Source organism: Macroventuria anomochaeta, assembly GCF_010093625.1.
Source record: "Macroventuria anomochaeta strain CBS 525.71 unplaced genomic scaffold BU25scaffold_1, whole genome shotgun sequence".
Taxonomy (NCBI): Eukaryota; Fungi; Ascomycota; class Dothideomycetes; order Pleosporales; family Didymellaceae; genus Macroventuria; species Macroventuria anomochaeta.
The window spans coordinates 1,362,724-1,389,474 of NW_022985362.1; the positions used below are offsets into that span (position 1 = coordinate 1,362,724).

The 26,751-nt window shown below is 54.3% G+C and overlaps 11 protein-coding genes across 11 annotated transcripts; 6 read left to right on the top strand and 5 right to left on the bottom strand.

Moving 5' to 3' along the window:
* Positions 1-2,705: 2,705 nt before the first annotated feature.
* BU25DRAFT_453399 (uncharacterized protein) lies at positions 2,706-3,652 on the top strand (the record flags this gene model as incomplete). The annotated part of the gene is made up of 2 exons (XM_033700091.1): positions 2,706-2,933; positions 2,987-3,652. The coding sequence occupies 2 exons, from the start codon at positions 2,706-2,708 to the stop codon at positions 3,650-3,652; spliced, it is 894 nt and encodes a 297-aa protein (XP_033567845.1).
* A 510-nt stretch (positions 3,653-4,162) lies between these two features.
* Positions 4,163-5,739, top strand: BU25DRAFT_381260 (Paf1-domain-containing protein). The gene is made up of 2 exons (XM_033699655.1): positions 4,163-4,462; positions 4,518-5,739. Exons 1-2 carry the CDS (start codon positions 4,204-4,206, stop codon positions 5,612-5,614), a joined length of 1,356 nt encoding a protein of 451 aa, XP_033567846.1. The 5' UTR covers positions 4,163-4,203; the 3' UTR covers positions 5,615-5,739.
* Positions 5,740-5,945: 206 nt separating this feature from the next.
* BU25DRAFT_381263 (kinesin) lies at positions 5,946-8,422 on the bottom strand. The gene is made up of 4 exons (XM_033699656.1): positions 8,049-8,422; positions 7,757-7,996; positions 6,945-7,547; positions 5,946-6,894 (listed from the first exon to the last, which is right to left on the bottom strand). The coding sequence occupies exons 1-4, from the start codon at positions 8,385-8,387 to the stop codon at positions 6,091-6,093; spliced, it is 1,986 nt and encodes a 661-aa protein (XP_033567847.1). The 5' UTR covers positions 8,388-8,422; the 3' UTR covers positions 5,946-6,090.
* A 160-nt stretch (positions 8,423-8,582) lies between these two features.
* On the top strand, positions 8,583-10,163 carry BU25DRAFT_444346 (uncharacterized protein). Its single transcript, XM_033700038.1, has 3 exons — positions 8,583-9,521; positions 9,879-9,944; positions 10,012-10,163. Exons 1-2 carry the CDS (start codon positions 8,857-8,859, stop codon positions 9,910-9,912), a joined length of 699 nt encoding a protein of 232 aa, XP_033567848.1. The 5' UTR covers positions 8,583-8,856; the 3' UTR covers positions 9,913-9,944; positions 10,012-10,163.
* Positions 10,164-10,750: 587 nt separating this feature from the next.
* BU25DRAFT_416837 (uncharacterized protein) lies at positions 10,751-12,247 on the top strand (the record flags this gene model as incomplete). The annotated part of the gene is made up of 4 exons (XM_033699902.1): positions 10,751-10,926; positions 11,084-11,369; positions 11,827-11,887; positions 11,937-12,247. 4 exons carry the CDS (start codon positions 10,751-10,753, stop codon positions 12,245-12,247), a joined length of 834 nt encoding a protein of 277 aa, XP_033567849.1.
* A 161-nt stretch (positions 12,248-12,408) lies between these two features.
* BU25DRAFT_436075 (alpha/beta-hydrolase) lies at positions 12,409-14,267 on the bottom strand (the record flags this gene model as incomplete). Its single annotated transcript, XM_033700002.1, has 3 exons — positions 13,947-14,267; positions 13,530-13,887; positions 12,409-13,481 (listed from the first exon to the last, which is right to left on the bottom strand). Exons 1-3 carry the CDS (start codon positions 14,199-14,201, stop codon positions 12,412-12,414), a joined length of 1,683 nt encoding a protein of 560 aa, XP_033567850.1. The 5' UTR covers positions 14,202-14,267.
* Positions 14,268-14,682: 415 nt separating this feature from the next.
* On the bottom strand, positions 14,683-17,304 carry BU25DRAFT_405533 (PAP/OAS1 substrate-binding domain-containing protein). Its single transcript, XM_033699807.1, has one exon. It carries the CDS (start codon positions 17,022-17,024, stop codon positions 14,883-14,885), a length of 2,142 nt encoding a protein of 713 aa, XP_033567851.1. The 5' UTR covers positions 17,025-17,304; the 3' UTR covers positions 14,683-14,882.
* A 200-nt stretch (positions 17,305-17,504) lies between these two features.
* BU25DRAFT_381271 (uncharacterized protein) lies at positions 17,505-19,981 on the top strand (the record flags this gene model as incomplete). Its single annotated transcript, XM_033699657.1, has 2 exons — positions 17,505-19,516; positions 19,642-19,981. The coding sequence occupies exons 1-2, from the start codon at positions 17,619-17,621 to the stop codon at positions 19,979-19,981; spliced, it is 2,238 nt and encodes a 745-aa protein (XP_033567852.1). The 5' UTR covers positions 17,505-17,618.
* Positions 19,982-20,346: 365 nt separating this feature from the next.
* Positions 20,347-22,017, bottom strand: BU25DRAFT_381274 (mitochondrial outer membrane protein-like protein; the record flags this gene model as incomplete). Its single annotated transcript, XM_033699658.1, has 3 exons — positions 20,347-21,776; positions 21,827-21,943; positions 21,994-22,017. 3 exons carry the CDS (start codon positions 22,015-22,017, stop codon positions 20,394-20,396), a joined length of 1,524 nt encoding a protein of 507 aa, XP_033567853.1. The 3' UTR covers positions 20,347-20,393.
* A 382-nt stretch (positions 22,018-22,399) lies between these two features.
* Positions 22,400-23,487, top strand: BU25DRAFT_10587 (ubiquitin-conjugating enzyme E2 6). The gene has a single exon (XM_033699372.1). It carries the CDS (start codon positions 22,504-22,506, stop codon positions 23,332-23,334), a length of 831 nt encoding a protein of 276 aa, XP_033567854.1. The 5' UTR covers positions 22,400-22,503; the 3' UTR covers positions 23,335-23,487.
* Positions 23,488-23,640: 153 nt separating this feature from the next.
* Positions 23,641-23,829, bottom strand: BU25DRAFT_327655 (uncharacterized protein; the record flags this gene model as incomplete). Its single annotated transcript, XM_033699492.1, has 1 exon — positions 23,641-23,829. The coding sequence occupies one exon, from the start codon at positions 23,827-23,829 to the stop codon at positions 23,641-23,643; it is 189 nt and encodes a 62-aa protein (XP_033567855.1).
* Positions 23,830-26,751: the final 2,922 nt, after the last annotated feature.

Genomic DNA, 26,751 nt, shown 5'->3' on the forward strand with positions numbered 1-26,751 from the left:
AGCCCCAGCCAACCGGGCGATGCAGCACTCTTCATTCGTCGAGCTGAATGCGCGTGTCCAATACCAATCGTGCATAAACATCAGGCAGCAAGGCAACACTACCAACAACTCCCGTTGCGGTCTAAGCAGCAACTTTGGAAGTGCATGGAAGACCTTGCTTGTTTTGTTGATCGCTTTTTGGCGGGGCTTGCGCTAGAGGAAAGCGACAACGGACAACGCAGCAGCAATGCTCGAATGCGGTCATCAGCCTCGTTTACAGGTATCTAGAGGCCCCTCGAATTGCTCTTCCTTCTTCAGATACAACGACCGGGAGGTTTCACGGACTCTTCGTGGCTACAAGGTACGTCAACGCGACACACGCGATGTAACGCGTAATTATCGCGGTGTCACGTTACGGGCAGGTGCATCTTCAGCCCGCTTCGGGCGTTGTGACTCATTTCGGCATGCCGGACGTTGTACTGAGTTTGGTGCATGACGAGATAAGACAAAGGTATTGCCTGTGCGGGGCTGCAGGTCGTCATTGAGGAGATGAAGAATCCACCTTACAGATGTTGAGTTTCAATGTGGACTCAGCCTAGGCCAGAGATCCGAGTTCTTGCTGGAATGCAACTCGTATCTATGTGGCTTTTCGTTTGCTATGAAAGCACAACGATCTACATAGCGCAGTGAGTGGAAATAATCGCATTTGATGTGAGCTTCATTGTCATTTTGATCTAACATCGTTGAAGGAGACTGATGATTTATAGTACCATGCTTTGGCGAGCCAACAACGAGCTCTTTTGACGAATATATCGATCTTAGCAAGCATGGTCATTGTCGTCCTGCGATTTCGTTTGTTCCACACATTCTATCTTACAACGTATCCGTACCGCAAGGCAATGGAATTGATATCGTACTATGACTCCGCCTGTTTTGGTCTTCTGAACCGACAGAGGTAGTAGTGAACATTCGTTAACTTCGAAATATTACGGATTGCCTTCACAGTGCGTAGTGGCTCACAGCAAGCCAAGCAGAAGTGACTTCGAATCGCTCCACAGATGCTTGACGAAACCTATTGTCAATACTTTACTGCTGCTGCTGAGCCAACAGCGCTACTGGCATGCCGCGCGATGCACAGTGTCTGCCGAAACGATATTAAGCTCGTGAGCAAGCAGCTTGCCCCTGTCTTCACCTACAGTTCACTGTACCTTCGTGCAAGCTAGCACCGCGCTTTCACTGCACTTAGCATTGAGTATCCCACAACGTCTTGTCCCTCTTCACCATCTGCGTCGATACATAATACAAACAGAGGGTTCTCGCATCAAACAACTCAAGGACGCATGGCCGAATGGTAAGGCGCCCGCACCTAGTGGCCTAGCCAGCCTGGCAGATTGAGGGACACTGGCATGTTGATCCGGACATCTTGCCTTGAGGAACAGAACACTTGAGGGACACCAGGATATCATGGTGGAACAGCGAGGAATAGCTCACATCTTTGCCGGGCGGGTGAATGCGGGAGATTTCAGATTAAAGTCCTGGTGCATCCAATCTTTTTGTAGCTTTCTGCTTTAATTCGGCAGCGAGTGAAGTACTGAGTGAGGTAGGTGAAGGAGCAAGCACGTGTCTTGATACCAGCAGCAAACCATGTAAGTCAAAGAGACAACGATACGGAACAGAGCTCGATCGCGGCTTGTAGCTTTTTGCGACCTGAAGACAAGTAGATGACAATAATAGACAAAACGACCTCAAGAGACAAGACTAAACGAAGAAAGGAGCCTTGCGGAGTGAGAACCTTGAAAGACGACAGTACTGATCTGTTCGGACATACCAGACTGACACGGAGGGCAACAACATTTGTTGACGTACTCTTGCTGCATGATCCAAGACTATACCACCCTGTAAGTGCACCAAACCCTGTTGACTGTGGTAGTTCAGATGTAAAACAGGAGGTCAAGGATGCTGCGCACACCAACCGAACGGTAGAGCAAGCCGCCGCTGATTCGTCAAACAAGCTGTCGACGACTGTCTTTACGCTTCCAACCACCAATGACGAGTAAGCGTATACGAAAACATTTGGAACACTGATGCGTGCCGTGCATTTGTAAAGAGGCGAGCTGGACCCGACGCGTCATGGACACCGCCTTCGCAAGGCTGTCTCTTTTGGCGGTGCGATATTTCTGCTAGCGGCATGAGCAGTGGCCATCGGCATCGCGGGTTAGTGTGAGCCCACAATGACATGATGCTCACGACTGTCTGTTCGCTGACCATCGTGCGCAGGAATCGGCAAGAGGAATGCCGCTGCCGCAAAAATCTCCCCATAGCAGCGCAGGACGATGAAACGAGATGAAGTTAGTAGTAGCGCCGCCGACTGGCCTAGCCCACATCTCGATCGGGTAAGGCGGAACCCTTGGCAGGGACTTGCGCAGACTTGCGCCTCTCGGAAGCCGTGCTCCCCTGACAGACAAAAGTGGTGCCATCGACCAGCGCAGATCCGGGCTTCAACAATCTGCAATTTAATCCGCCCCCTCTGCACCCTCTTTTGCCTCCCCTCTCCACTGCAGCCATCACAGCACTACCACCTACCTCCTCTCTGCAGTCGTCATTTCATTCGATTTTCTTTGCTTTGTTGTTGCAAGCAAGCAGAATGTACGTCTCCGACACTGCCCGATGGCGAATCACAGCAATCTGACAGGTGCGACAGGAATTCTACCGCCGTTCTGACGCCAATGGCGCAGGACACCTACTGGGGTTCATTCGAGGAGATCTCCAAATACAATGTCTCACTCAACTACTTCGAGAAGATGTGGCTGGCCTGGTACTCATGGATGGGCAACGACGTTTTGGCCACCGGTATCATGTCTTTCGTGATCCACGAGGTCCTTTACTTCGGGCGATCGCTGCCATGGATTATCATCGATATGCTCCCTATGTTCAGGAAGTACAAGATCCAGCAGGTGCGTCGCAATCCTCAGATCTTTGAGATATTAGCAATACTAACACCCAGCAGGACAAGATTCCCACCGCCTGGGAGCAGACACAATGCGCGCTTCTCGTCCTCCTGTCCCACTTCACTGTCGAGCTTCCCCAGATCTGGTTGTTCCACCCCATGTGCCAGTACTTCGGCCTCGAGACCAGCGTTCCGTTCCCTCCCCTGTACAAGATGGCCTACCAGATCGCTATCTTCTTCGTTATGGAGGACGCATGGCACTACTGGGCCCACCGCGCGATGCACGCCAGCTCCTACATCTACAAGAACATCCACAAGATCCACCACCAGTACTCCGCTCCCTTCGGTCTGGCTGCTGAGTACGCCTCTCCCATCGAAGTCATGGTTCTCGGTTTCGGTACTGTCGGATGTCCCATCGTTTGGTGCGCCATCACTAAGGATCTCCACATCCTGACCATGTACTCCTGGATCGTTCTCCGCCTGTTCCAGGCCATCGATTCGCACAGTGGCTACGAGTTCCCCTGGAGCCTGCACCACTTCCTTCCCTTCTGGGCTGGCGCTGAGCACCACGACGTTCACCACGAGAAGTTCATTGGCAACTACGCCAGCAGCTTCAGGTGGTGGGACTTCTGCCTCGACACCGAGGCTGGTGCTGAGGCCTCTAAGGCAAGGAGGGAGAAGAAGCTGGCCAGGGCCAAGGCTCTGGCCGCAAGGAAGGCTCAGTAAACGAATAATTTTAGGATCGAAGATGAAGCTGTGTTGTCTTTGATCAGGACGATTTTCCTGATGGTTTTGGCCATCTTTTTGGCAGGGGTTATTACCTTCTCCAGCGACGATTGGCGGTCGACATAGGACATGGCGTTTGGGTAAGAAGGCAGCAATGCATGTGCCGCTGGGTGGCAACACTAGAAAAGCACGGACCCTCAGTAATGGCAGCTGTAAGTAAGTAGGAGGACAGGGTCCTATAGTAGCATCTATATCTAATACTCTTACGATGGTTAAACTTTAATTGCTGTCCCTCCAGCTTCGGGCTCGTGCTTTGTTGATTCCAAAACAAAAATGACCAGTCAAAAAACGGAAGAAGAACGTTGAAGGATACAGTCTGCATCTATCGCAGTTGATGGTAGCTGTATAGAAGCGTAAGGGCTGCGTTATGCTTGGCTGTCACGTGAGCGTGTGAAGCGCGTCGGCGTTGGGAGCTGCACTCCGACTTTCTTTGGGCAACCTTCACAGCGTGTCAACCTCACCTTCAGCCTTTCCACCCGCCGAACGTCACGATGAGCTCCCAGCGATCGAGCGTCGTTCCCCAGGATTTCCTTGCGCGAATCCGATACTCCAATGCGCTCCCTCCTCCGCCATGTCCTCCCAAGCTGCTCGACATCCCCAACACTGGTCTTTCGAGCGGACAATACACATCGGCTAGTTTCGCATCGAGGCTTGCGCGAGAGCAGCCGCTGAATATTGAAGCTGATGCCGAACTGGGCATGCCCATTGACTTGGTGGGCATCCCCAAGGTGTTCGATGGGGATGAATCAGGTAAGAGAAGAACAACAATGCGCAAGCTGTGCACAGGGACTGACGCGTCATACAGCTATCCATGCCATGGCACACCCGCCGCCGTTATGTGCTGCTGATCGGGCGCTGATGCGACCGCCCAATGCGCTTGGTAAATCGCACAACCAAGCTACAGGCACCTCCTTCTTGCGACGCACAGAGTACATCACCTCGAGCACAACGGGCGGTTCGAAGTTCGAGTCGAGTAACTCGTCAAACACGATGCGCGTACGACGAAAGCGAAAGCTCCAAGACGCCTCCGTAGATGACCCAATCAACATCTCCAGACACATTCTGAAGGGCTTCAACCTTGCGTATCCGGCCGACGCCTACAACGGGCAAGACAGCTCAGAGAACCTCCGTGCAGCAGAAATCTCGGCCGAGGAGAGGCAAGCCTGGAACAAGCCCAAGAACCCAAAGAACCCCAACTTGAAGCTGCTGGACTCATACCCATTGCTGCCAGATTGGGACGCTATGACCGACACAGGCGCGTACATGATGTTCAAGTACATGGCTGCTCCGATCAACAACCCACTCGACCCCTCATACGACCCTCGCCTTGACGTCGCGCTCTTCCGTCCCGCTGGTCAGTCAATCAAGGATCAAGACCTGTACATGCAAGAAAAGGAGGCGCAAAAAGAGGATCCCACAGCGCCAGCACCAACTTCCCGCTTCCACTTCGAGTTCTTCCTCCCCGGCAGCAGAGAGCGAGTCCACGACATCCAGCGCAACTTCACAACCAACGACCCCACCGCCGAGTCCATCACTTTCGACGGCGAGGGCGAAGACGACGAAGGCCGCCCCCGCAAATTCTTCAAGTACGATAATATCCGCACATATGAGACCTCACAACAGGTCGCGTGCGAAGACGTATACGGTGATGTCGTCGCACTGGCCATGCACGACCCGGAGAAACACAAGCAGGAGAGCTTGCGCAGCACGAAGCTGCAGAAGGCCGCGTACTTCTACCCGATTATTCAGAAAACGAGTATCAGGCCGAGAAGACCGGGACATGTTGAGATGGTCGAGGAGCAGCAGAGGGTCGATGTTATCGAGGCGGCGGGGAAGGAGCCAGGGAACGAGAGCGAGAAGAGGGAGTCGTATAGGAGGAAGGCTGAGCCGATTGAGGCGTGAGGTGGTGAAGATGGAGGACGGGGCGAGCTTTTTGGTAGCATAGCGTGGCGTTGGAGCGGAAATTTGTATAGTATGCATCTACATGTATCTTGACAAGACTGGACTTTCTATCTGGGGCCTCAGGCTTGTTCGCACTTCAATATGGTTGTCAGTCCGTGAGTCTCGAAAGTCATATGTTTTTTGCGTTGTGTTGACCAGACAGTAGAGATGAGACTGACATCCCTCGCTTATGGTTATCGCAGGCCATGTAACTTCGCCAACTGGTTGATGCTCGGGCGTTTGAGGAGAAGGCTTGTGAAGATGAGGAAGAAGATGCATTATGCACACAGCGCGAAGCATTCGATATAGACAACCCCCTACCGAGACCCAGAAGTATGACTGAAGAAGAGACTGAGAGATTCGGCACCCTATCCAAACCACCCAAACGCCAATCATAAGTCGTAACGAAACCCCAAAAAGAAAGCTAAGGAGCCAGCTCAATCATCAAGTCCAAACAACCTACTCTCCGGATCCTCCCACTTCTTACTCTTCAAAATCCTCATCTTCTTAATCGGACTCGCACTCCTCCCCATCGCCTCCCGCTCCAACTGCTCAATCTTCGCCCTAAGCACCTCGTTCTCGCGCTCCAACTCCTCATTCCTTTCTCTTACCTCCGGATCCGGGTCTTCATACACCTTCACCGGTTCTTCAAGGCGCATCTGCGCCTTCGTCGCCTTGATGACGACATCGACCTTGGAGTCGAGGTGGGCTTGTTGGTTGTCCTGTTCGTTGTCGAGCGTAGCTTGCCACCTGCGGCGTTCTTGGTCGACGGCGTTTTCCATCTCGAGGTAGCATTCGTCCCGGATTTCTTGCTCGAGGGTGGACATGTGGTCTTCTGCGGCGGCCCAGGATTGCTCTGCAGCTTTGCGGCGCGCGGTTTCTTCCGAGAGGCGCAGGGCGAAGATGGAGAGTTCTTGTTGGAGACGTGCGATTTCGGCGGCGGAGGACTCGAGTTCGTCGAGAAGCGCGGAGGGGGTGCTGCGGCCGGAGCAGGCGGTTCCTGGGCGAGGGCCGGTGGGGAGGGTGGATGTGTAGGAGGGTGTTCTTGGGACGGTCACTTCGCGTGCGAGGGCGGAGTACCGGAGTATCTGAGAGGTCGCGTTGTAGTCGCCTTGCGCATCGGCGGTGACGATCATGATGGACTTCTGAGGAGGGATGTGCTGTGTGGATCGTGTCGATGATGGGAAGGAGTTGGAGAAGAGGAGCTCAGTGAGCTTGCACTGGCGGAAGGGGACAACATTCTAGGGATGTGTTAGCATTAAGGTGGATTATGGAGAGAAGCGCTGCGTACCTTGGAGCCCTCTTGGTGGTCAGCCCGCATCTGCATACATTGCCCAAGGTACATCAACGATTCGTTGATCTTGCCAGCTTCGGCCAGAGTGGAACCAGCTGTCTTTGCGTTACGCGCACGCTCAGATCCTGCAAGATCCACGATGCTCAGTGTGCTGCTAGACCATGAGCCCTTATACTGAGCGTCACGCTTCTTGACTTCGACGCAGAAGAAGCCGTGACTGCGAGAGCTGACGGCATTGCTTCCAGTACCAGCGACTTTGCGCTCCATTAAGCCAGTCTCAAGCACCATCATAGATTCCTCAAAACTGCCACAGACGATCTTGGTCAGTCCAGCGACCACTTTGCGCTCGGGGCTCTGCTCTGTGCTCTTGAACAAAAGTGCTCGGCGCTTGACGTTGGGGTGCTTGCTCTTCATGGCATTTCCAGTCAGGAGATCGAAAATTCGATCGTTGTAGACCTCGTACATCGAGACAACGATGGCATACTCGGCGGTAGGGTCGGTGGGTATTTGAATGTCGGCGACGGACGGGGCTTGTGGTAGGGTCGAAGATCGAGGGATCTTGTTCGATCGAGAGGTGCCTTGTGAGACGAAACTACAGTCCTTTGCTGTACGTGAGTCAAAGCTCGCGGTCGATCGAGAGAAGTTGGAAAGGTTTACGTTGACAGGATGAATGTTCGCACTTGGGCGGCTTGAGAAAGTGGCCCGTAGAGCAGGATACAGAGTATCAGATGTCACCAGACGAGAAGATGAAGACGATGAAAGTTAGAGGAGCACATGGGAGAAATGAGACACTGGAAAGATGAACTTACAGGCGCAGGTGTGTTTGCTCTCGATGGGAAGCGCTCTGACTGGTTGTCCCCGTACATGGAGTCCAGGTAAGAAGAAGCAGTGAACATGTTAGCTTCAGATACGTCTGCAGCCGCCAAAGACGAAAATGCTGGGGCGCCGTAGAACGATTGTACAAGCTGTTCTTCGCAGTTCTGGAAGAGGACATCGAGCGTCATCTGGACAAGACCGCGCTGTGACTTGGTCCCAAGGATGGTATGGCTCTACCGTAGTATTAGCATCCAGTCCACATGTTTCGGAGCCAGTTCTCTGTACCTTTCCGGATCCTGTCACACCCAAAGTTGCCAATAAACCATCTTGTCCGTGATGCCCAGGTGCGCCCAGTACTCCCTCGATCATAGGCACAATACCTGTCCCCTTAAAAATATCCATCTGGCGCGCATCTTCCTCGAAAACTTGCGTAAATGCGAATCGCTCAACTGCGCGCTTCCGGTTGTCATTGACAAGTGGCCTAACGGTGATATGTGTGGGATGGCTGTCATCTCGTTCTTCGACTGTAAGGAACCGGAGATGTGCGGAGTTAGACGGGCGCAGTCGCAGATAGACATCGAAAAGGGCGCTCGAAGGCCGTGGTGGAGGCTCCATTGCCATCATGAGTGACTTCGGTGGGGAGTTCGGAGGTGTCGTCGACATCGTGGCACAGAGATTAGATCTGGATAATATCCAGCTCGTGCCTGCTGCCGTTTGCAAACATGTAGCGCGTTGCTGTCGCCACGGCAACCAGCACGCTCGTGTCACGCTAGAGCTCCCCGCACTCAAACCCCAACCTTGAAATCACAAGTCATCGAAGAAGTATGGAGTGCTTTTATCTATGCTACGGCTGGTTTGGTACTAACTCTGACCTTTCACCTTGCCCAGACCGTATTGTCCGCACTCGCGCACAAGCCTGACCATCCGGCGTTCGGTTCACAGTTGCAGTCTGTCAAGGTGCTCTCGTTACCGGATTATATCCTGCTCGCAATAGCATTCGAACTCAAATGTGGTGCCTCTATGGGTGCTTACTACTTCTCCTTCCGTCCAGAGCGCCAGTTCGATACTGAACCCTGCGATTACGATTACGATTATGATTGCGACAAAGGCTCTGACGGCCCTATCAATGATGATCTGGTTTCGTTCGTTCAAGTATTTAAGACGTGGAATCACATCGGCACTCCAATTGTACCGCAATATCTTCCTAGCGCGAGCAGACTTTGAAGCATTCGTGGAGCCACTCGACGGATCGTTCAATGGACACTTTATCCGCTCTTTGTCACTTCGTGTAGGCGACGAGTCCTTTGTATTCGATAAGAGACCTCTCATTTCAGAAGATTTTAGGAGCCAATACAACAGCGATGACGAGTTTGAACGAAACGATTACAGGGCCCCCGAGCCTAGGGTTGAATGGGGCGATGAGGACTTCGATAGATACGGTTCCATCCCCCGGGCGCTTCGACTCATATATGAGCAGTTCGAAAACATCGCCTGTCTCTTCGATACGATGGATAAGCTTGTGTCGTTCTCTTTGCTCCTCGAACCTGACTCAATATTCGCCAATCCGCGAAGCACGCTCACCGAGTTGATCAACGCACTGCCATTCTCCTGTCCAAGTCTCGAACTGGACACGAAAGGCCATGACTGCCACTGGGGAAGTTCATCGCATGCCTGCACCGCGATACGTCGAATCATGCCGCGGATGCAACATGTCCGCCTCCAGCTTGGGGCTATGTGTCCAAGCATGTTCCGTACCGAGTACGTCGAGCCGATGTACATCGGCGAGAAAGAGCACCTCTTCATGCGCTTGATCAGATTCATCGATTTGTCGACACTGAAGTCCCTGATGATCAACTGCGGGCGTGACATTTCATGTCTACCTCATTGTGGAAGCGAGGGGCGTCAGACGTAGTCCAGAGACAGAAAGAATATCAGGTTGTCCGAAGACAAAGTATTTGTACCCTTCCATGATTATCGGTGCCCGGCACAATGTATGAACCCCCCTTAATTTTGGTTGAGTATTTTCACTAGTACGTTAGAGGCAAGCGACCGCTTCCGACTGGTTAGCTATACGTGGTTGATAGCTTTGGTGACAGATTGGGTGACAAAATGCAGGGCAGAACGTGGGAATCTTAGGGCAACCAGATAAGCTGACCACTCACCTACCTGTCCGTACAGTGCGTATGTACTGTGAACATCACTGTACCATAATTAGGGGGGTCCATACATTCTGCTGATTATTATATAGCTCTCCAAGGTCTCATTGAGCAGCTCCCAAGTCGATCTTCCAATACTAGGATCGTTGTCTTGAGCGAAAACACACAGGACTCGCCGATCGATGGAGTCATCCGGACACAGCTAAAGCAGGGTACTTTCGACAAAAATCGCAAGATGTCGTAATCAAGGTCTTGAACATACCTACTACTCATATGGCTCTTCCGCCAATGGGACTCTTTTCGGCACCCTGGACAGGGACGATGCAGTACCCATGACTGAAGGCCAGCGCCGGAGCACCACGATAGATAGGTGCCGAATCCCAGCATTTGCTATGGAAGCCGAGCAATTTAGCCTACCCTCCTTTGCTATAGGATGCAATGAGTATTCGAGTTCCTTTACGACAGTAGAAGGATGGCTAGATACCGAAGAGCTGGAAGAGGACGATAAAATATACACCCAAGAGAGTATCCATCGGATGCAGAATTTTCAAGGCTCGAAGTATCCCCAGGAGCCAACCCCATATTCCGTTACGTTCGACATGATTCAGATCCAGCGACGACAGCTTCTTCTCGCAGGATGGTGTGAGGAGAATGTCTTGCGGGTGAGCTATTTCAGGGCGCTTCAGGCTCGATAAATTGTCTTTACCCTTCTGTTTTCAGCAGCGTTCCGACACCGACTGTCTTGCCTTTGGCACGCCAAGGAGCAACCGCCAGCTTGACATACGCAAGCGCAGGTCGCTAGCGCCCACTCGAACTGATCTTCTACACACAATGTCTGTGCGCATCGGCCTCGATATTCGTCCACATTCGATAGTTCCACTTATCATTCAACCTCTGTTCGTCCCTGCCCTTGAGGGGACATTGGAAATTTCACACTCCTGTGCCTCCCGCGCCTTCAGCAAGCTCTGTACCGGCGAAGACATCTCGGGATTCCAGTACACCAAGCTGTGAGTATGAACCAACCAGTAACAGCTCAGATCAACTGCCAACTCCGTCAGACACCGAGATCCATACTTCAATCGACACGAGTCTTTCAGCTTCAAATCCTTGTGGTAGCCTCCCGACCTCCCCCTCACTCTTGCGACAGACCTTCCAGGATTCCAGTACTCCAACAGTAATTGATCCCACTGCAGACCAGCTGTCGTATATCACACTTCCAATAGAACTCTCTCCAGTCGTCAGTTCCTACCATACTGTCTATAGCGGACCGAACACTGTGTCTACGACTCCCAGTCAAAGCACTGCCTTCGTGACCACGCACTCCCAAACTTCAAAACGGACAACAGCTTCTGGCTCAAACGAGGCCACTAAAGTGCCTAACTCATCAAGTATACCAGCAGTACCTACTTGCGCTATGTGGCTCCTGGTGACTATAAGCCTCCGTTTTGGAGTAAGTGACTGGTGCATTGTCGATTAGAAAGGATCGGACAGAGCAATAGTTGTGCGGCAAGTGTCGTGTGAATTCTGTACTCGGATGTTTGGTCACTGGAGCGGCACGCAAACATGTCATTATCGGAAGTATGGATCAAGTGTCTATTGCAACTATTCGTGTACATCTGTGCAAGACCGTTGTCCAGTGAGTTGGTTGAGTAGCATGCAGTGCGACGGTCACACCTTCTACAGCTGCAGTCGGTATCCGTTCAAAAGCCCCGAAACTGTCACAAACCGGTACGAACGGTGCAACGTTGTGCATAGCGGTGCGGTCATAAGGCGCTGAGAACGAAGTCGAAACCACACCATTGCACACATGAGCTAACCACCAGTGTGTTCGAGCTTCACAGTTATAAGCAAGTCAAACAGGATATTCGCATCTCCCCATCATGCTTGCAATGCCTTCGCTTCTTCAGACCATCCACATCGCGTCGCTCGCGATCAGTATAGTGTTAACCACATCGACGACCTCCACAAGTGAGCAAGCCTCGATTCTAATCACTTCGCACTCTACTGACTCTCACAGTAGCCAACACACAGGCCCAAACATTGACCTTCCTCCCACCACCAACATACGTCAGCAACCTCCAGAACGCCGCAATATCAGCCACTGACATTCCAACCCCCATTATCTCAAGTACCGACCTATGGACCGCCGACTTATCGACTATTCGAACATCGACCCCTGAGCCATCCAGCGCCAACTCTTCGAATGCGGCGTCCTCGAGCGTACTTCCTTCGAGGACAGGCGCAGGTGGTGTAGTGGTGGAAGTTAGTGGAGCGTGGGTGATGTGTTTAGGATTGTTGGGCCTACAGGCTGGGTTGTTGTATGTGTAGCGCGATTGAAGAGGAGCGAAAGCCAGATAGCAAGTGCGTAAAGGGACAACGAGAAAGAGCAATGGCTTCTCGGGAAGTACAAGCCGGACATGATCTCAAGGAGACAGGGACGATGTATTGAAACAGGTTGGCGTCTTCTTAACCTATACATGAGTCGGAAACTCCTATCTGCCGTACACCTCCAGGTTGTTCGCATTGATAAGGTCGATGCCCTCCTTCCTCCAGGTGTCCGCCTCTGCATGGCTGGTAACATTCGCATCGAAAACGTAGTCCTGAGGATTAGCCACATCGTACGCCGGCCACAGCTCCTCCGTCCCATTCCACGTACCTCCCTCGCGCCACGAGTTTGGATCCAAATCGCTGACGAAGCTAACCCAGCTGCTACTCATGAACCTGCTCAAATCCCTGTAACTCTGCGTTTTGCTGGAGACAGACGCATATTCAGCACCAAGGAGGTTTAAGAAGACGAAAGACACCTCTGTGAAGTGAGTTACGCCCAGGATCGCCGAGGCACCAGCCGGGATAGTGTTGAAGCGGTAGCAGTACGCCGGAACACCAGCAGCAGCCCACGTCTGGCATGTCAGCCTCCTCAGCGCGATGAACATCTGGTCGCCGAAGTAGCTTGCTGAGCGGCGGAACTGCTCACCAAATGGTGGACCTGGTCTTGCGTCTCCAAGGTTTGCGATCACGTTGACAGATGGGTCGTCTGGGTATGCTTCGAGCAGCTGATTCGCAAGCGCAGGTGGAACGGCGCGTTCTCCGGTTGTCATGAAAGTGTACAGATCCTCGGTGGTGTTGACGGGAGAAGGGGAGAAGGCAGTCCCTTCGTCGCTGTTTGCGCCGCTGATGATGGGGACGTGGACGAATTCGCCATTCGCCATCTGGATTGAGGTGCGCTTCTGGATGAAATCGCCATCGAGGATGGGCATGAAAGATGTTGTGTTCAGAGTGGCGTTAGTGACATTGACAGCGGCGTTGTATTGCTCGGCAGGCAGTGCACGCAAACATTCCAGCTGTGAGGTAGCGTTTGCGCAGGGTGTACGGCTCACGATCGCGTTGTACGAGTCAGCGTAGCCTAGTGGATCGTTGAGACGATTGAAATGTACAGGATTGCCGGACTGCATGATGGCACCGCGGAAGAGCTTGTCATCTCGTCCGCTGTAGGCTGTGAGCTGGAAACCTACAGATCCGGCTCCTGCGCTTTCGCCGAAGATGGTGACTTTCTCTGGGTCGCCTTATCGTTGTCAGTACCACATAGCAAGACGTCTTTGGTACAACTTACCGCCAAAGGCCTCGATGTTGTCCTGGACCCATTGCAGCGCCAGTCGCTGATCTCGCAGTCCCAGGTTCATCTCCCCAGACTCTTTGATCTCTTCGCTGCCGCTCAAGAAACCCCAAGCACTGAGGCGGTAGTTGATATTCACGCCAATAATCGGCTTGCCAATTTTGACAGAGTTCTCAACCATGAAGGAGATGTTATAACGTTGATCAACACCTCCTCCCATGTAAAAGCCGCCTCCGTGGATCCAGAAAGCGACAGGAAGCTTCTCATTCTTGCATGCGGTAGGGCGGATGACGTTGATGTAGAGACAGTCCTCCGAGACGGGGTAACTCCATTGGTCAGACCCATAACCGTAGCACTATCTACTGTTAGCCATCTTTCCATCTACCTCCATGTATGTTGTTGAAGAGGGCATACCTCGCCAGAGTACTGTGTAGCTGGCTTCACACCGCTCCAGCTCTGGTTCAAGCTGACTGGATTCCTGAACCTCAGATTGCCGACTGGAGGTTGCGCGTATGGGATACCGAGGAAGTAGTCCTGGTTGTACTCAGGTGAGTAGACGCCTTGGTAAGTTCCGTTCTTTACATGCGCTGTTGGACCTGTGACATTGGTAGGTGCACAGCTTGTCAAGCCAGCGTACAGCGAAAGTGCTAATGCTGTCTTGCGCAACATGATGAAGGTAGCCTGGGGAAGCGAACGATAGAGAAAGGGTCCATGATGACGACCCGACCATGACTTATGTACTTTGTTGACAACAACAACAACAGGGCTCGACCTTGTTCGCGCGTGTCGAACAAGAATTGTCAGTTCTCCACAGACTCAAGCGGCTATATGACGGGTTACCACCCATTCAGGTACAGAATCCTTCCGGGGATCAAGCTATTGTGGGGAACGCGCCGTGGCTAGCATGGTTGAGCTGTGCGGGTTGTGGGAAAGCGATTTAGCTGAAGTTCGTCATTGGTCAGTACAAAAAGCCGACATTTACCCATCGGCAGGACAACATCATTTTGGTCTTGCGGAGAGCGTTGTGGGGTATGGAGAGGACATAGGGCTACGGCAGTTGTGACGGTAGGTATCGGAAGTAAAGCATGCTGACAGTGCATGTCACTGCCATGACTTGTTTTGATGCATCTACGTTGTCCATACGACTTATGCTGTGGCTCCGACAAGCTGACCGCTTTCTTCCATTGTATACAACGAAAGTCAGTAAAGAGCGCCGGTCTCGCATCGGATCCTGGGTATTTGTGCCGCAAGTTGCTCGAGTGTATACTGCTTGCAGATATGCCGGTTGCGGCTACTGGAGCATTGGTCTAGCGTTCTCATCTATGCTCAATGCTCGCATACCAACTTCTCTCATTGTGCGATGTTCGTCTGATCGATCATCTTGGCCTCAGGCCCTTCAACCTTCGCAGTTGGTGCTGGAGCCTCTTCGATGAGTTCGTCAAAGAGCCCTCCTTCAGGTTCCATACCCCTGCCAACAGCACCCAGTATCCTTCCAGCACGACGGAACTCATCACGTATCGTGACGATGCCGCGGTGTGTGACAGTCCTTGCGACATTGTGATCGATCTCAAAGGGATCTTCGATAGCGAACAGATACCGGTTCGTGACTTTCTTCTCTGCAGTGACGATAGTAGTGGCGCTGACCCAACCCTTGTCCTGCTTGCTGAGGATACCGCCGGGTGTGCGAAGAGAGAGCACCTCGGATGTCCAGTAGAAGTTGGTTTGGCGACCGTAGTGACCGCCCTGTGATGCGAAGTATCGAAAGAAGCCACACAGAAGCGAGGCGAGGGGCTGGCGATTCTGTGTTAGTCGACCCTCTTGTGCCGCTCGGATGATCTCCTCTTCGTTGCGCCAGAAGCGGACATCGTAACCACTAATCTTCCGCGCATCCTTAAAGCGGTCAACCAGTGAATTGATGTCTGTTGCTTGTGGCAGGTAGTGTTGTAGGTTGGGACAGACTGGTGGTGATGCGACATTGACAAGGTAGTGAAGGACCATCAGGACCCAACCGTAGGATGACAGCGTGCCAGAGTAAGAGCTGTTGATCTTGCGACGCTTAGCCCAGGACTTGACAAACAAGACCATGGGCCGAACTCGAGGGTCGGTGAGGGAGTAGCAGCGGAGCATGTGAGTGTTGTGAATGCCGAGAGGGTTCGCGAAGTTGATGTCGCACTGGATGCCAACACCAGTCTTCGGGAAGTCGAGGGGCCCAAGAACCTTTTCACGATGCCACTGCTTCTCTGGCCGGTTCTGATGCTCTTTGTTGGTGGACACCGTGGTGGGGGGTTCAGTCGAATCTGTCTTGGATGCGGCAGGCAAGGTTCCCTCTGGAATGGTCGATACAGGTGCAGCCGCGTCGGTCGGTGCTTCAGTCGCTGCCTCAGTCGTTGCTTCAGTTGCCGTCACGCCATCCCCTGCCGCGACGCTAGACCTCCGCCTGGGCTTTGCAGTCTCCCTTTGCCCTGCAGCAGCCTTCAGAGCCTTCTCCGTTTCAATCTCATCGAAAGTCGGTGGCGGTACTGTGGGGTCTACTGGCGGCGGAGTTCGAGGGTACTGCTCTTCCTCGGAAAGACCGTCCCACTTCTTGCGCTCGTCCATCAGGGCAGTGTAAAGTGCATCAGTAGGGTTTTCGCACACCTTCAGAATCGGCACACGCGTACGTGTAAGCAGACGGCCTCCCATCTTCGCATCGAGTACCGCCTTTTCGAGGAGACGAGGAATCCTAGGACCGATGTCCGTCTCGTCAGCTCGAGCAGGGTCGCTCCATTGAGGAACCACAGCAAGGTCCATGTCTGAACCGGGCAGACCGAAACCTGAGCCGAGACTACCGAATGCTACTAGAGAAATGTTTCTAATGTAATCGAGGTCTTCGCCTCCGTTTTCATCGAAGGCTTGCTGCATGATAGCTTCTAGGCCCTTCCTGAACGTTTCGTGCTTTGAAATCTCGAACTCAGTCATTTCGACTTTGGGAAGCTCACGCTCGACGATCTCTTCCATGAACTGCACCTGCGTTGCCGAATCAATCCTCGGCTGGTTCTGATAGCCACTCTGGGCATACTGCGGACGGGGATACTGATGAGGCCCACCACCCCGAGGCGCTTGCCCTGTTTGATTGAACCCACCTCGTGGCCGCTGCAGAATTTGTGGATGAGGGGCATCATTTCGGTGCTGAGCATAGGCGTGGTTGTGCGGTTGTTGAGAGCGAGGGCCCGTCTCGTTGTTGTTGGTGTCAGTCCCGCCACCACGCGTGGATGAAGATGCCATGTTCATGCCGCATGACTGGTTGCCTCTGGTGTTGCGGTGAGCATAACCGCCGCGAGGATTGGGGCCAGAGCCACGATAGAAGCCGCCACGGCCACGACCACGTCCTCGATGCTGGCCTGGCTGGCCGTCGTAATGGTTCTGCCCACCCGCGATGGTGACATTGCTGAGTATCATGCCACGCAGCTGATTCTCAAGATCGCTGCTGGTGTTGGATGGATTTTGACTCATGATAGTTTGGTCTCCTGTGAGGCGTGATCAATTGGCGTGATGGACTGATCTGTGACCGCTCGCGAAAACCAGTCTTTTGCTGTTGCTCTTGCTGCACAGAATGCCTGCTGACCGGACGAGCTTAGATGCCAACAAAGCTGTCCATGGGTTACACTGTCCGTGCTCAAGCTGTGGAGGTTGTCGACAATCTGCGGTCGGCGGTTCTAGAGAAAGACAATGCTATTGGCGTATCCAAAGTCCGTAATTTCCAGCTCTTGCACCGAAGTCTTGGAGCGTCCAGTGCGGCGCGCAAGCTTGGAAACCCGTGAATGCTCCAGATGTATGCTCTATCGAGAAAAGAGCCGCACAGATAACCGGAGCGCCGTAGCAAGTCTGGGGCGTCATTCTACCGAGCCTCCGACCAATATGCCAAGCCGGAGATCCGCTACCCAGCGCTAGGCTGCTGGGAAGGCGCGCTGGAACGTCACAGCTCAGCTTTCATCACCATTGTCTTGAACAAGAGGCTGCACTTCTGCTGCCTTTCACCGCCATCCACGACACACTTTCCGCCCACCACATTCTTTTCCATAGTCCTAATATACACACTCGTTCATCATGAACAACCTGCCTACGGCGCCTCAGCAGGCGCCGCCGTCTGCAGCTCCAAATGGACAGCAGCCTGCGAAAAAGAAACGTCCACGTCCCAAAGAAGGCCCTTTGCGCGCGCCTCGTCGACCGCTCGCAAAGATCACGCGCCCTTTGGTGTCTCTGGCGCAGATGAATGAGAGCAACAAGCCTGCCGATGCCACCGCTCAAGGGACTGCGTCGCTCGCTGCGCTGCGCCATGAGTACCAACAGGCAGGCGCGACCAGCTTCCCGCTTATTGTCACACGCCGCGACCTCAAAGAGCTGCGGCATCACGTCATGCGAGTCCAGAACAAGACACACGTCGACATTCAGGATCCGAGCCAGTTCGCTACGCCCATCCGCCTTCACCGTCGAGACCCCCGTGCGCCGCCCAGTGGAGCAGGCTCTCACTTCGAGGAGGAAGACACCAAGGAGGACTTGGAGGAGATCAAGGAGCGCGAGAGGATCGAACAGCAGAGGGAGGAGCGCCGCAAGATTCGAGAGGAGAATCAGGCGAAGATTGCGCCTACAGGCAAATCAAAGCCCCAGGCTTTTCAAAAGAAGACGGAGCAGAAGTACCGGCCAGACGACACACCAGAGGCTAAGAAACGCCAGCTGCTGCGGTACGAGGAGACTCTGCCCTGGCACCTCGAGGACTTCGAGAACAAGCAGACGTGGGTTGGCACGTATGAGTCGGAGCTTTCTGAGGCACACGTCATGCTGTCCCAGAACTCGCAAGGCACCATCCAGCTGGCGCCCATCGAGCGCTGGTACAGGTTCAACGTCAAGGGCAAGGTCAAGGTCACAGGCGACGATACCGACAAGGTCATGTTCAAGGTCGAGAGGGTGCCTGGCTTCCTACGGAACATCGAGCAGCGTGCTGAGGCGAAAGAAAAGGAAGCACACCAGCTTCGAGGCAGGAACCAGATGAGCACCCGAGTGGGCGGTGGTGCCGACGACGAAGGCCGCATCCGCGCAGTGCGAAACGACGAGGGTTACATCAAGCGCGAGGCGGATGCTGACGATATCGATTTCAACCTCGAAGAGGACTTTGCGGATGACGAAGAGGGTCTGAACGGATTGTTTGAGGGTGACGAAGTGGATGTCAAGGAGGCTGCTGAGAAGTTGAGGCGAGACCAGCTGGCTGCCTCACTCTGGGACCGTAACGAGAAGAAGATACAGGAAGAGGAAGAGCGCGAGGAGATGGAAGCAGAGATGGCCAAGGAGCTTGAGAAGGGGCTGAGGAAGACGCTGGTTAAGCGTGGCAAACTCTATGATTACGCCGAAAGCGACATGTCTGAAGAATCCGAAACCGACAGCGAAACAGAACGTCAGCGCGCAAAGGAAGAAGAGGAGAAGAAGGCCGTCGAGGCGAAAGCTGCAGGGACTGGCAACGCACCCTCTGGCACTTCGAGTAAAGGCACCAACACACCCATGGGCTCGAGTACCCCATCCGGCACCCACAAGCCCGTCGACAAACTCAAATCCAAGAAGCGGCCCAACTCCGAGATGTCTGAGGCCAGTGGCAACGAGTCCTCACGTATCAAGAAGAAAAAGAAGAACAAGCTCAACGTCGTCCTCGGCAACGGCTCCCCCACCGCATCTGCAAGCACTAGTCGCGCGGGCAGTCCTGCGCCCGGCTCCCCTGCCCCCAGCCAACCCAAGCTGCCCTCCGCGAAGGAGATCTACGATTCCCTGCCGCCGCAGGGTATGGGTATCCAGGCGCTCATTGGCATGTTCAAGGGACGTGTGGACAAAGAAAACTCAAAAAACTTCATCTCCATCGTCAAGGCCGTGTCTACGTTTGACACCCAGCGCAAATGGCTTACACCGCTGCCACAGATGCCGAGCGAGGAGAGCATCAACGAGAAGCTCAACAAGAAGCAGTAGCGTGCTCCAGCGGCTTCCAGGGTGGCTCCGAAGTTGGCTCCCAAAGTGGCTTCGAAAGTGGCCCCCGAGACGCCTCCAAAGGTGTCTCCTAAGACCGCTACTGGATTTCCTTCTGCGAAAGAAATCACGGCTCTCTAGCCCCACAAGGGATGGATCTGCGCGCTTTTGTCGGGTTGTCCAAAGACCGTGTTGATAATGACACCTACAAAGCTTTTGTTCATAACACCAAATCAGTATCGAGTTACGACAACCAAAGGAAGTGGCTTGCCCCGTTACCGCAGATGCCCAGCGAGCAGACTGTAATCAAGAAGAAGAAGAAGAAGAAGCAGAAGAACGCGGAAACAAACGAAAAGCCTTTCAGCACCGCAACGCCGAGTACAGTCGTCGAGTGGGTCAAAGAAGTGAGGCTGGCAGTGAAACGGCGTTTTGTCTCTGCGGCGTGGGTTCGCTTGCATGGGTGAATTAATCCTCAACAATGCGTCGAGACGGCTTCTTCAGTACACAAAGCACATGTTGCTGAGATGGAGTAGGAGCATTCAAATGTACCTTTTCTGAATAGAATGGAATAGCATCGCATGCACCAAATGTCAACGATCTTCGCCAATCCTGGTGATTTGTGATATCACACGAGATGCTCTGCTGAAGGATATCGCGTTTGAATGAACAAGATAACGGGGGTCTGTGGGGGCAGTGCAGGTGGGTGTGTCTGCTACGAGGTCGGTCTGTTACAACCACAAAGCGGTGATCCTCGTGGTATTTGGACGAGGCAACGGGGTGGTGCAAGGTGTCGAAGCCTGACAACACAACACGGACATGTCAAAGAAAGCTTGCATGCTAGACTCTACTACTAGTACACGATATCTACATCCCCATCTACAAGAACTCAATCCCCACCCCAAAGCTCAAGCCCTTCCGTGCCTGCTCCTCCTTCCTCATGACCAGGGGCAAGGAGAAATTGATCTCGAACCGCGCAATCGGATGCGCATACACGAGCCCAACACCGGCCGCAGCACTAGGCAACCCCTCTTTCAGGTCGCGCAGTGTCTTCTTCAAGCTCTCCCTTGCGTCGCCGGCGAAGCTTCCATCTTCTGACCTGGCCCCCTTGAGCGCGAGGAGGCGCCCGCCGTTGATGAAGGCTTGCAGGCGGAGAGGCGTCTCCTTGCCTACGCGGGGAACGGGGAGGAGAAGCGAGGCGCCGCCCGCAGCGAAGACGTCGCCGCCGACGGCGTCAGGGCCGTCGTGCGGACCGAGACCGCCGAGGCGGAAACCGCGCACGCTGTTGGGGCCGCCGAGCTGGAAGCGATCGTTTATGCGGGAGGCTGGCGGGTTGGCGCTGCCGGCTCGGGCAAGAGGGTAGAGCAGGCCGCCGCGCAGACCGGCGGTTAGGGTGATGCCTGTGTTGCCGAAGGGGAGGGCGATCTGCGACTCGGCTTCTGTCTTGAAATGTGAGACGTCGCCGCCGAGGACGGAGAAGCCGGCGAGCTCGGAGACGGTTTTCAGGAGGTAGCCGCTGGAAGGGAGGAGGGGGTAGTCGCGCTTGTCGTTGGTCCAGGTGTGGGTGACGGTGGACTTGAATGAGTCGCCTGCGTCGGCGCGGACGGTGGGGGAGGCGTTCTCGGCGAGCGAAGTGACTTGTCGCCAGATGCCCGAGTAGCCGAAGGTGTGCTCGTGGCCCGTCTTGGAGCGCCAGAGGAGCTTGGTGGTTCCACCTTTCTGGACTTCCTCGTGGCCCGCCCAGCTCTTCAGCACGGAGCTTGCGAAGCCGTTGACCTGCCACTTGCAGTCGGGGTTGGCCAGGACGGGTGTGTCGAAGGCGAGCGAGTAGGCGGAGCGCGTCCGCGTTCCCAGCGATCCGTGTGCGTTGAGCGTCTCCGCACCACCGAACAGGTTCCTCAGCTCAGCGTTGACATAGGCGTCTGCTTCGGAAGCCCCAGCCTCGGTGCCGGTCTTGATCGTGTAGTTGCCGCGCTCGTGGGCCGAGATGTAGACGTCGACATCAGTGGGCGAACACGCAGCGTTCGTGGGGTCGGGGCGGTCGAGGAAGACGGAGATGGGCGACTTGAAGATGCCGAAGCGGTTCAGCTTGTCGGTAGCGTTGCCCACCTCTTTCAGCGCCTCTTCGAGCGTGTACGACTCGTCGCGGCTGGCGCTCAGGAGGGGGTTCACGACTTTCTCGAGGAAGCCCCGTCGTGTGCGGTTGGCGTGGAGGACGCGGACCGACGAGATGGTCACGGGGAGGGAAGTGTTGTCTTCGACCTGGCCATGCATTAGCCACCGCTCCACCAAGCCCAACTGATCCGTCATACCAGCTCCGCCAGCCGCTCCTGCGACTTCTGGTGCTGCGCGAACAGGCGCGTGTTGAGCTCATCCTGCTGGCGCTTCACCTCGGCCGAGTCGGTCTTGTTCTTGAGCCTGGCGAAGACCTGAGCCGGCGTTAGTCATGTGACGTATTTGTCTGTGTCGTTCATCCTACATCGTCTTCAATTGGCGACGCCATCAGAGCTGTTGCGGGTTGCAGCTTGATGTCTTGGCAAAATTCCTGGAAGATAGGCCAGCTCCATCATCGCGCACGTGCCGCATTGTCTTGAGCGCACTGCCATGCATGCGTTCCGGGCCCGTGCCAGCCCAGACTCCGCCCTCCACTGCGCCCTCCACTGTGCCCTCCGCTGTGCCTTCCACTCTCACTTCACCACTTGTGATCACCCTGTTTGCCCGTCCTTTCGCCCAGCCGTGGAACCGCACAAAGAAGGCACCTTTTGGGTTGTAATTTTGCATTTGCCTGCGTCTTCTTTCGTATGCCTCGACCTGTTCGCTTGATACCCTCTTTGTCTTCGCCTCAGCCTTCTGGCCTTGCCTTCAGCGTTCGCACCATATAGACGACTGCGTCGTGCCACACTCCCAATCCCACCCATCCCTTTACACACACACACACACACACACACACACACACACACACACACGCACGCACGCACACTCACACACCATGGCGACCCCAGCAGCAACCAAGCGCCTCACCAAGGAGTACGCCACCATCGCCAAGGCGCCGCCACCCTACATCGTCGCCCACCCCTCAGAAAAGAACATCCTCGAATGGCACTACATCCTCACCGGCCCGCCCGAGACACCGTACGAAGGCGGCCAGTACTGGGGCACCCTCATGTTCCCGCCCGACTATCCCTTCGCACCGCCCGCTATCCGCATGCACACGCCCTCCGGCCGCTTTCAGCCCAGCACGCGCCTGTGCCTCAGCATATCCGATTTCCACCCCAAGAGCTTCAACCCGGCGTGGGAAGTCAGCACCATCCTCACGGGCCTGCTGAGTTTCATGACAAGCGAGGAGATGACGACGGGTAGCGTGCGCGCCAGCGAGCACGAGCGCAAACTGTTTGCTCAGCGCACGCGCTGGTGGAATAGCACGGGCGGCGGGTCGAAGCAGACGAGCGCACCGAGCGCGAACTCGCGTGGTATCGGGGGCATAAAGGCCGGCGACGGCGGCGCCAAGTTCCGACTGGAGTGGCCCGAGGTGGACGAGGAGAATCTGAAGTGGATGAAGGAAAAGAACATCGACACCGCTACGGGTCTGCCGCGCCCTGCACAGCCGGCCGCACAAGCACACTGCCCGCCCGAGGTCGCTGGACTGAGACGAAGGCCAAACGGGAGTGCGTCCACAGTTGTGCAGGATGCGCAGATTGCGAGGGAAGCTGGACAAGGCTATCTTAGCAGGAACAAGTGGAAGATCATCTTCGGCACTATCCTGGCATACATCCTCGTGGCTAGGGTTCTGGGTGACGGCGCTGTAGCGACTGCGTCATAGAAGTCTCCTGCGCAGCACGAGATACTGTGTACGTCTATCGCAGACATGCACAGCAGACGACTTTGGGCGAATACTGGGAGGCATAGCATGGCCACGGCGTCTTGGTACTTGTTTCAGGCCACTCGGTGTACATCTCATACACCTAGAGGTGCTCACTGTAATAGACCAATCTGAGCATACATCACCCTGCCCACTCACTCATCTCGGTTGGTCAAACCTCCACCATCTCCCGACATGGCCAAACACCCGACTCATTGTTTCGCCCTCCAAATCATACAATGCATCTTTACACAACACCCTACATGATCAACTGTCCATCCAGAATTTCCGCCACCACACCGTTTCAGCATCCAGGAACCAGGGGCTCGCGCTTGCTATCAGCTCCTCGGGCGACATCATTCGTTTCGCGTCCAGGTAGCTCAGCGCCATGATGAAGTTGTCGCAGATGGTCAGGCTTGTTCGTGCGAAGACGCTGTGCGATATCGAGTGTGGCATAGGTGGGAGGGGAAGACAAGGCAGCAGTCCTGTGTTGGTGGTGTGGATAGGCGCAGCTTCCGGAAGGAAGTCGCTCCAAGCTCAGAGGTCGAGGCTTGGTTTATAATGCCGACAGGTGTTGTACGGATCTCGTACGTGGAGGGTGTTAAGGACTAGGTTGGCCAGTGGTACTGTACGGGATTTTTCTCGTCATTGGTCGTTCGTTCGTTGTGCATGTATGCAGTTGGTAATCTTCCACTGTAGTTCGTCTGATCGTGCCTGGGAGCCAGTGAGGTGGTGCTGTTAATCCAGTCTGTTGGTGTTGCGGAGGATCGTGGCGAGGTGATGTAATGCTGGTCTGGTGATACAAGCTGTATGACGATGCGCGTGCTGAGCGGGTCGAGCGGGTCGAACGGGTATTCGCAGTGAGCTTAAGATGGCGACATAGCTGCTGGGCTGGCGAGGACGCTGCTGGAAGTCATGGTCTGCAGCATACAGTTGCTTGCTACACTGTAGCAGAATGCCAATGTCTATAATACGTACCACTGTGGTCTCGAAGTAGCTGTCACATCACATATTAGCTCGAGATTCGCAATCTCATGCAGGGTCTTGTCTAAGCTGATTGTCATCCCAATCGCCGAAAGATAGCTGTGAGAACAGCAGGAAATGCGAGACGTCGTGCGACGTATATGCAGAGCTATGTGGAGCTGTTTTGAGGCTGCGAGTGTGCCTGGTTGTGATGCGTGGTGCGATTGGAAGAAGCTGTAACTAGCGCGATGCCTCTGGCGGCGAATGAAGAGGAGGAACTGGGATCTGGCAGCACGGATGGATATATGCGAACAATAACAGGAAAGTTTGATAGGTGCTTCTGCAGTGTAAAGGGGCGAGGTGACCGAAGAAGTTGTGGTAGAAAAAAGATGGCCACTGCGGCAAGGCTAGGCCTGTCGTCAGCGGTCATGACGTCCTCTTGAGTTGTAAAAGGGCATTATTCTCCCGAGTTACTTCGTAGGTAATCCCAAAGGAACGAATCTCAACTCTGAGTGTTGCAGTTTGACATCCCTGATGGATTGTACGTGCAAGGGTATGTTCTTAGGGTTTGCTGATTACTTGCTGCATCGGCGAGAAACTGCGAGATGCGGTCTACCTCGGAGAACGATGTAGATGAGATGCTCCATACAAGAAGAGGATGCCTACTCTGCAAGTTTATCGTCACCTCGAATTGTTCCCGTCTCTATGAACGAAACTTTACCCCGTTGAGGATGCTCTGTTCGCAGATTTGGGTACCATGCCTCTTCATATATCAGCCACTCTTTTGGAATACATCGTCCTCCTCTCGGTCGACACGGAATTGCCAAAGAAGGGAGCCAGCGACATCAGATCCGGTCATGTCTTTTGCGCTACGCTGTGAGATGGGCCCGTGATTGTCTGGAGTTGCTGAAGGATGCATGAGGACCGGTAAGGGCGAGTGTCGTTACCACAGGTTGTTCGAGCTGATTTGCTGTGCCAGATCGACCGCACGAACGCTGACGCCTGCTGACGCCCAGTGCGATACAGTGCGCCTTGTAGCCTGAGCTGCACAATTGCTTGGTCCTGCTAGAGCACACTGTACGCGTTGAGAGCAAGCTCGCCCTTGCAGCCAGGATTATCGAGACATTGTCGAGCTATTGTCTGGTCGATGCATCTATACAGCCTCTGAGACTGACCACGATTGGTTGCGATGTGCATCTGGTGATGTGGTCGAGCCCAAGTCGAAGGCCATTTCCACGTTGCTGGACAAGACGAACTGCATCTGATGCAACCCATACACGCCATCCCATTCGACCAACTCTGTCACGTCCTCGCAGCGGTAGGATACCTCCTTTCGGTATTCGTGGCTATTCGTTTCGCGCCGTCAAGATCTCGACTTCAAAAATGGCGTTTGGTCTCTGCTGTCCTTTGACGTCCTCATCACAACGCCATGTCGGCTGTCATCCCCGATGGAGGACTCGGTGCGCTCGCTCCATTCTGGATGGTTAAAAGCCACGCCGTTTTTGGTGTCTTGACAGGTCAGCAGCGCACATGGTGGGCGGCGGCACAATATGCGCCAAAGGCTTGGGACGTTCATTCGTGAAAGGCTGCTAACCGCATGTGCGCAAGGCCGACCCCGCACGGTTCAACGCCTCTGCCGTTCATCGCAACCTCTTTCGACGTCCGGGACGCCCAACCGTAGCAGCAGACAGTAACACCACATCCTGGATTCCGCTTCAGCTTTGCGACCACATGTGCTGGTAACACGAACTCAGGGTCCTAGCTGAATGCTTGGGGGCCTTAATAGGCGGGGTCGCAAAACATTGTTGCTTTCACCCTGGATCAAATCTCTGAGGACATTCGATCATGTTGACGTGCAGGGATTGAATCTTGGTCAACGCCAAGTGCCCAAGACACAGCTTCGGGGCGTCTTTGACGTTGGGTTGTGCCAATCTTTCTCTTTTCGCTCTCGCAAGCGACATAAGCCTCGCGTGATATGACAGATGCTCCGCGTTTAATCTGGCGGAGCGCCTTGCGGTTGGTCACGTCAACTGAGAATTTCTTCCAACCAGCCGTGTTTGAGTAAGAGATGGTATAGTGATCTGCCAGAAGCCGCTCTATTCAACGGCAGGTCACATCGATTGCTTCGTACTGGAAGGCATTCGAGCAGCATGGCAATGCGAGCACAGCCCGCGGTTGACGTTACAATGTCCCGAGCCCAAACATAATCATTGGAGGACGGTTATGCATGTTCCTTGCACTACCCAGGATCAGTGGGCCGGTTCTCAGTGGACAAACGCTTGTTTGTGGGGGCTGCAGCCTGGGTGCAGACGCCTTCTTGCAGGGGTCGGGAGTGAAGGTGCTAGGGAGCTCGACGGCGACAGTGAATGCTAGTCACAGGCGCACAGGCTCCTACAAGCAAAAGCTACCCAGTAA

Coding starts and splice junctions, on each gene's coding strand:
- BU25DRAFT_381260 (XM_033699655.1), top strand. CDS start 4,204: ATGAGCTCCCAGCGATCGAGCGTCGTTCCCCAGGATTTCCTTGCGCGA. Junction 4,463..4,517: donor GTTCGATGGGGATGAATCAG/GTAAGAGAAGAA, acceptor CGCGTCATACAG/CTATCCATGCCATGGCACAC.
- BU25DRAFT_381263 (XM_033699656.1), bottom strand. CDS start 8,387: ATGATGGCAATGGAGCCTCCACCACGGCCTTCGAGCGCCCTTTTCGAT. Junction 7,997..8,048: donor GTGTGACAGGATCCGGAAAG/GTACAGAGAACT, acceptor ATACTACGGTAG/AGCCATACCATCCTTGGGAC. Junction 7,548..7,756: donor GAGCAAACACACCTGCGCCT/GTAAGTTCATCT, acceptor CGTACAGCAAAG/GACTGTAGTTTCGTCTCACA.
- BU25DRAFT_444346 (XM_033700038.1), top strand. CDS start 8,857: ATGATTGCGACAAAGGCTCTGACGGCCCTATCAATGATGATCTGGTTT. Junction 9,522..9,878: donor CCAAGCATGTTCCGTACCGA/GTACGTCGAGCC, acceptor GACAAAATGCAG/GGCAGAACGTGGGAATCTTA.
- BU25DRAFT_405533 (XM_033699807.1), bottom strand. CDS start 17,024: ATGAGTCAAAATCCATCCAACACCAGCAGCGATCTTGAGAATCAGCTG.
- BU25DRAFT_10587 (XM_033699372.1), top strand. CDS start 22,504: ATGGCGACCCCAGCAGCAACCAAGCGCCTCACCAAGGAGTACGCCACC.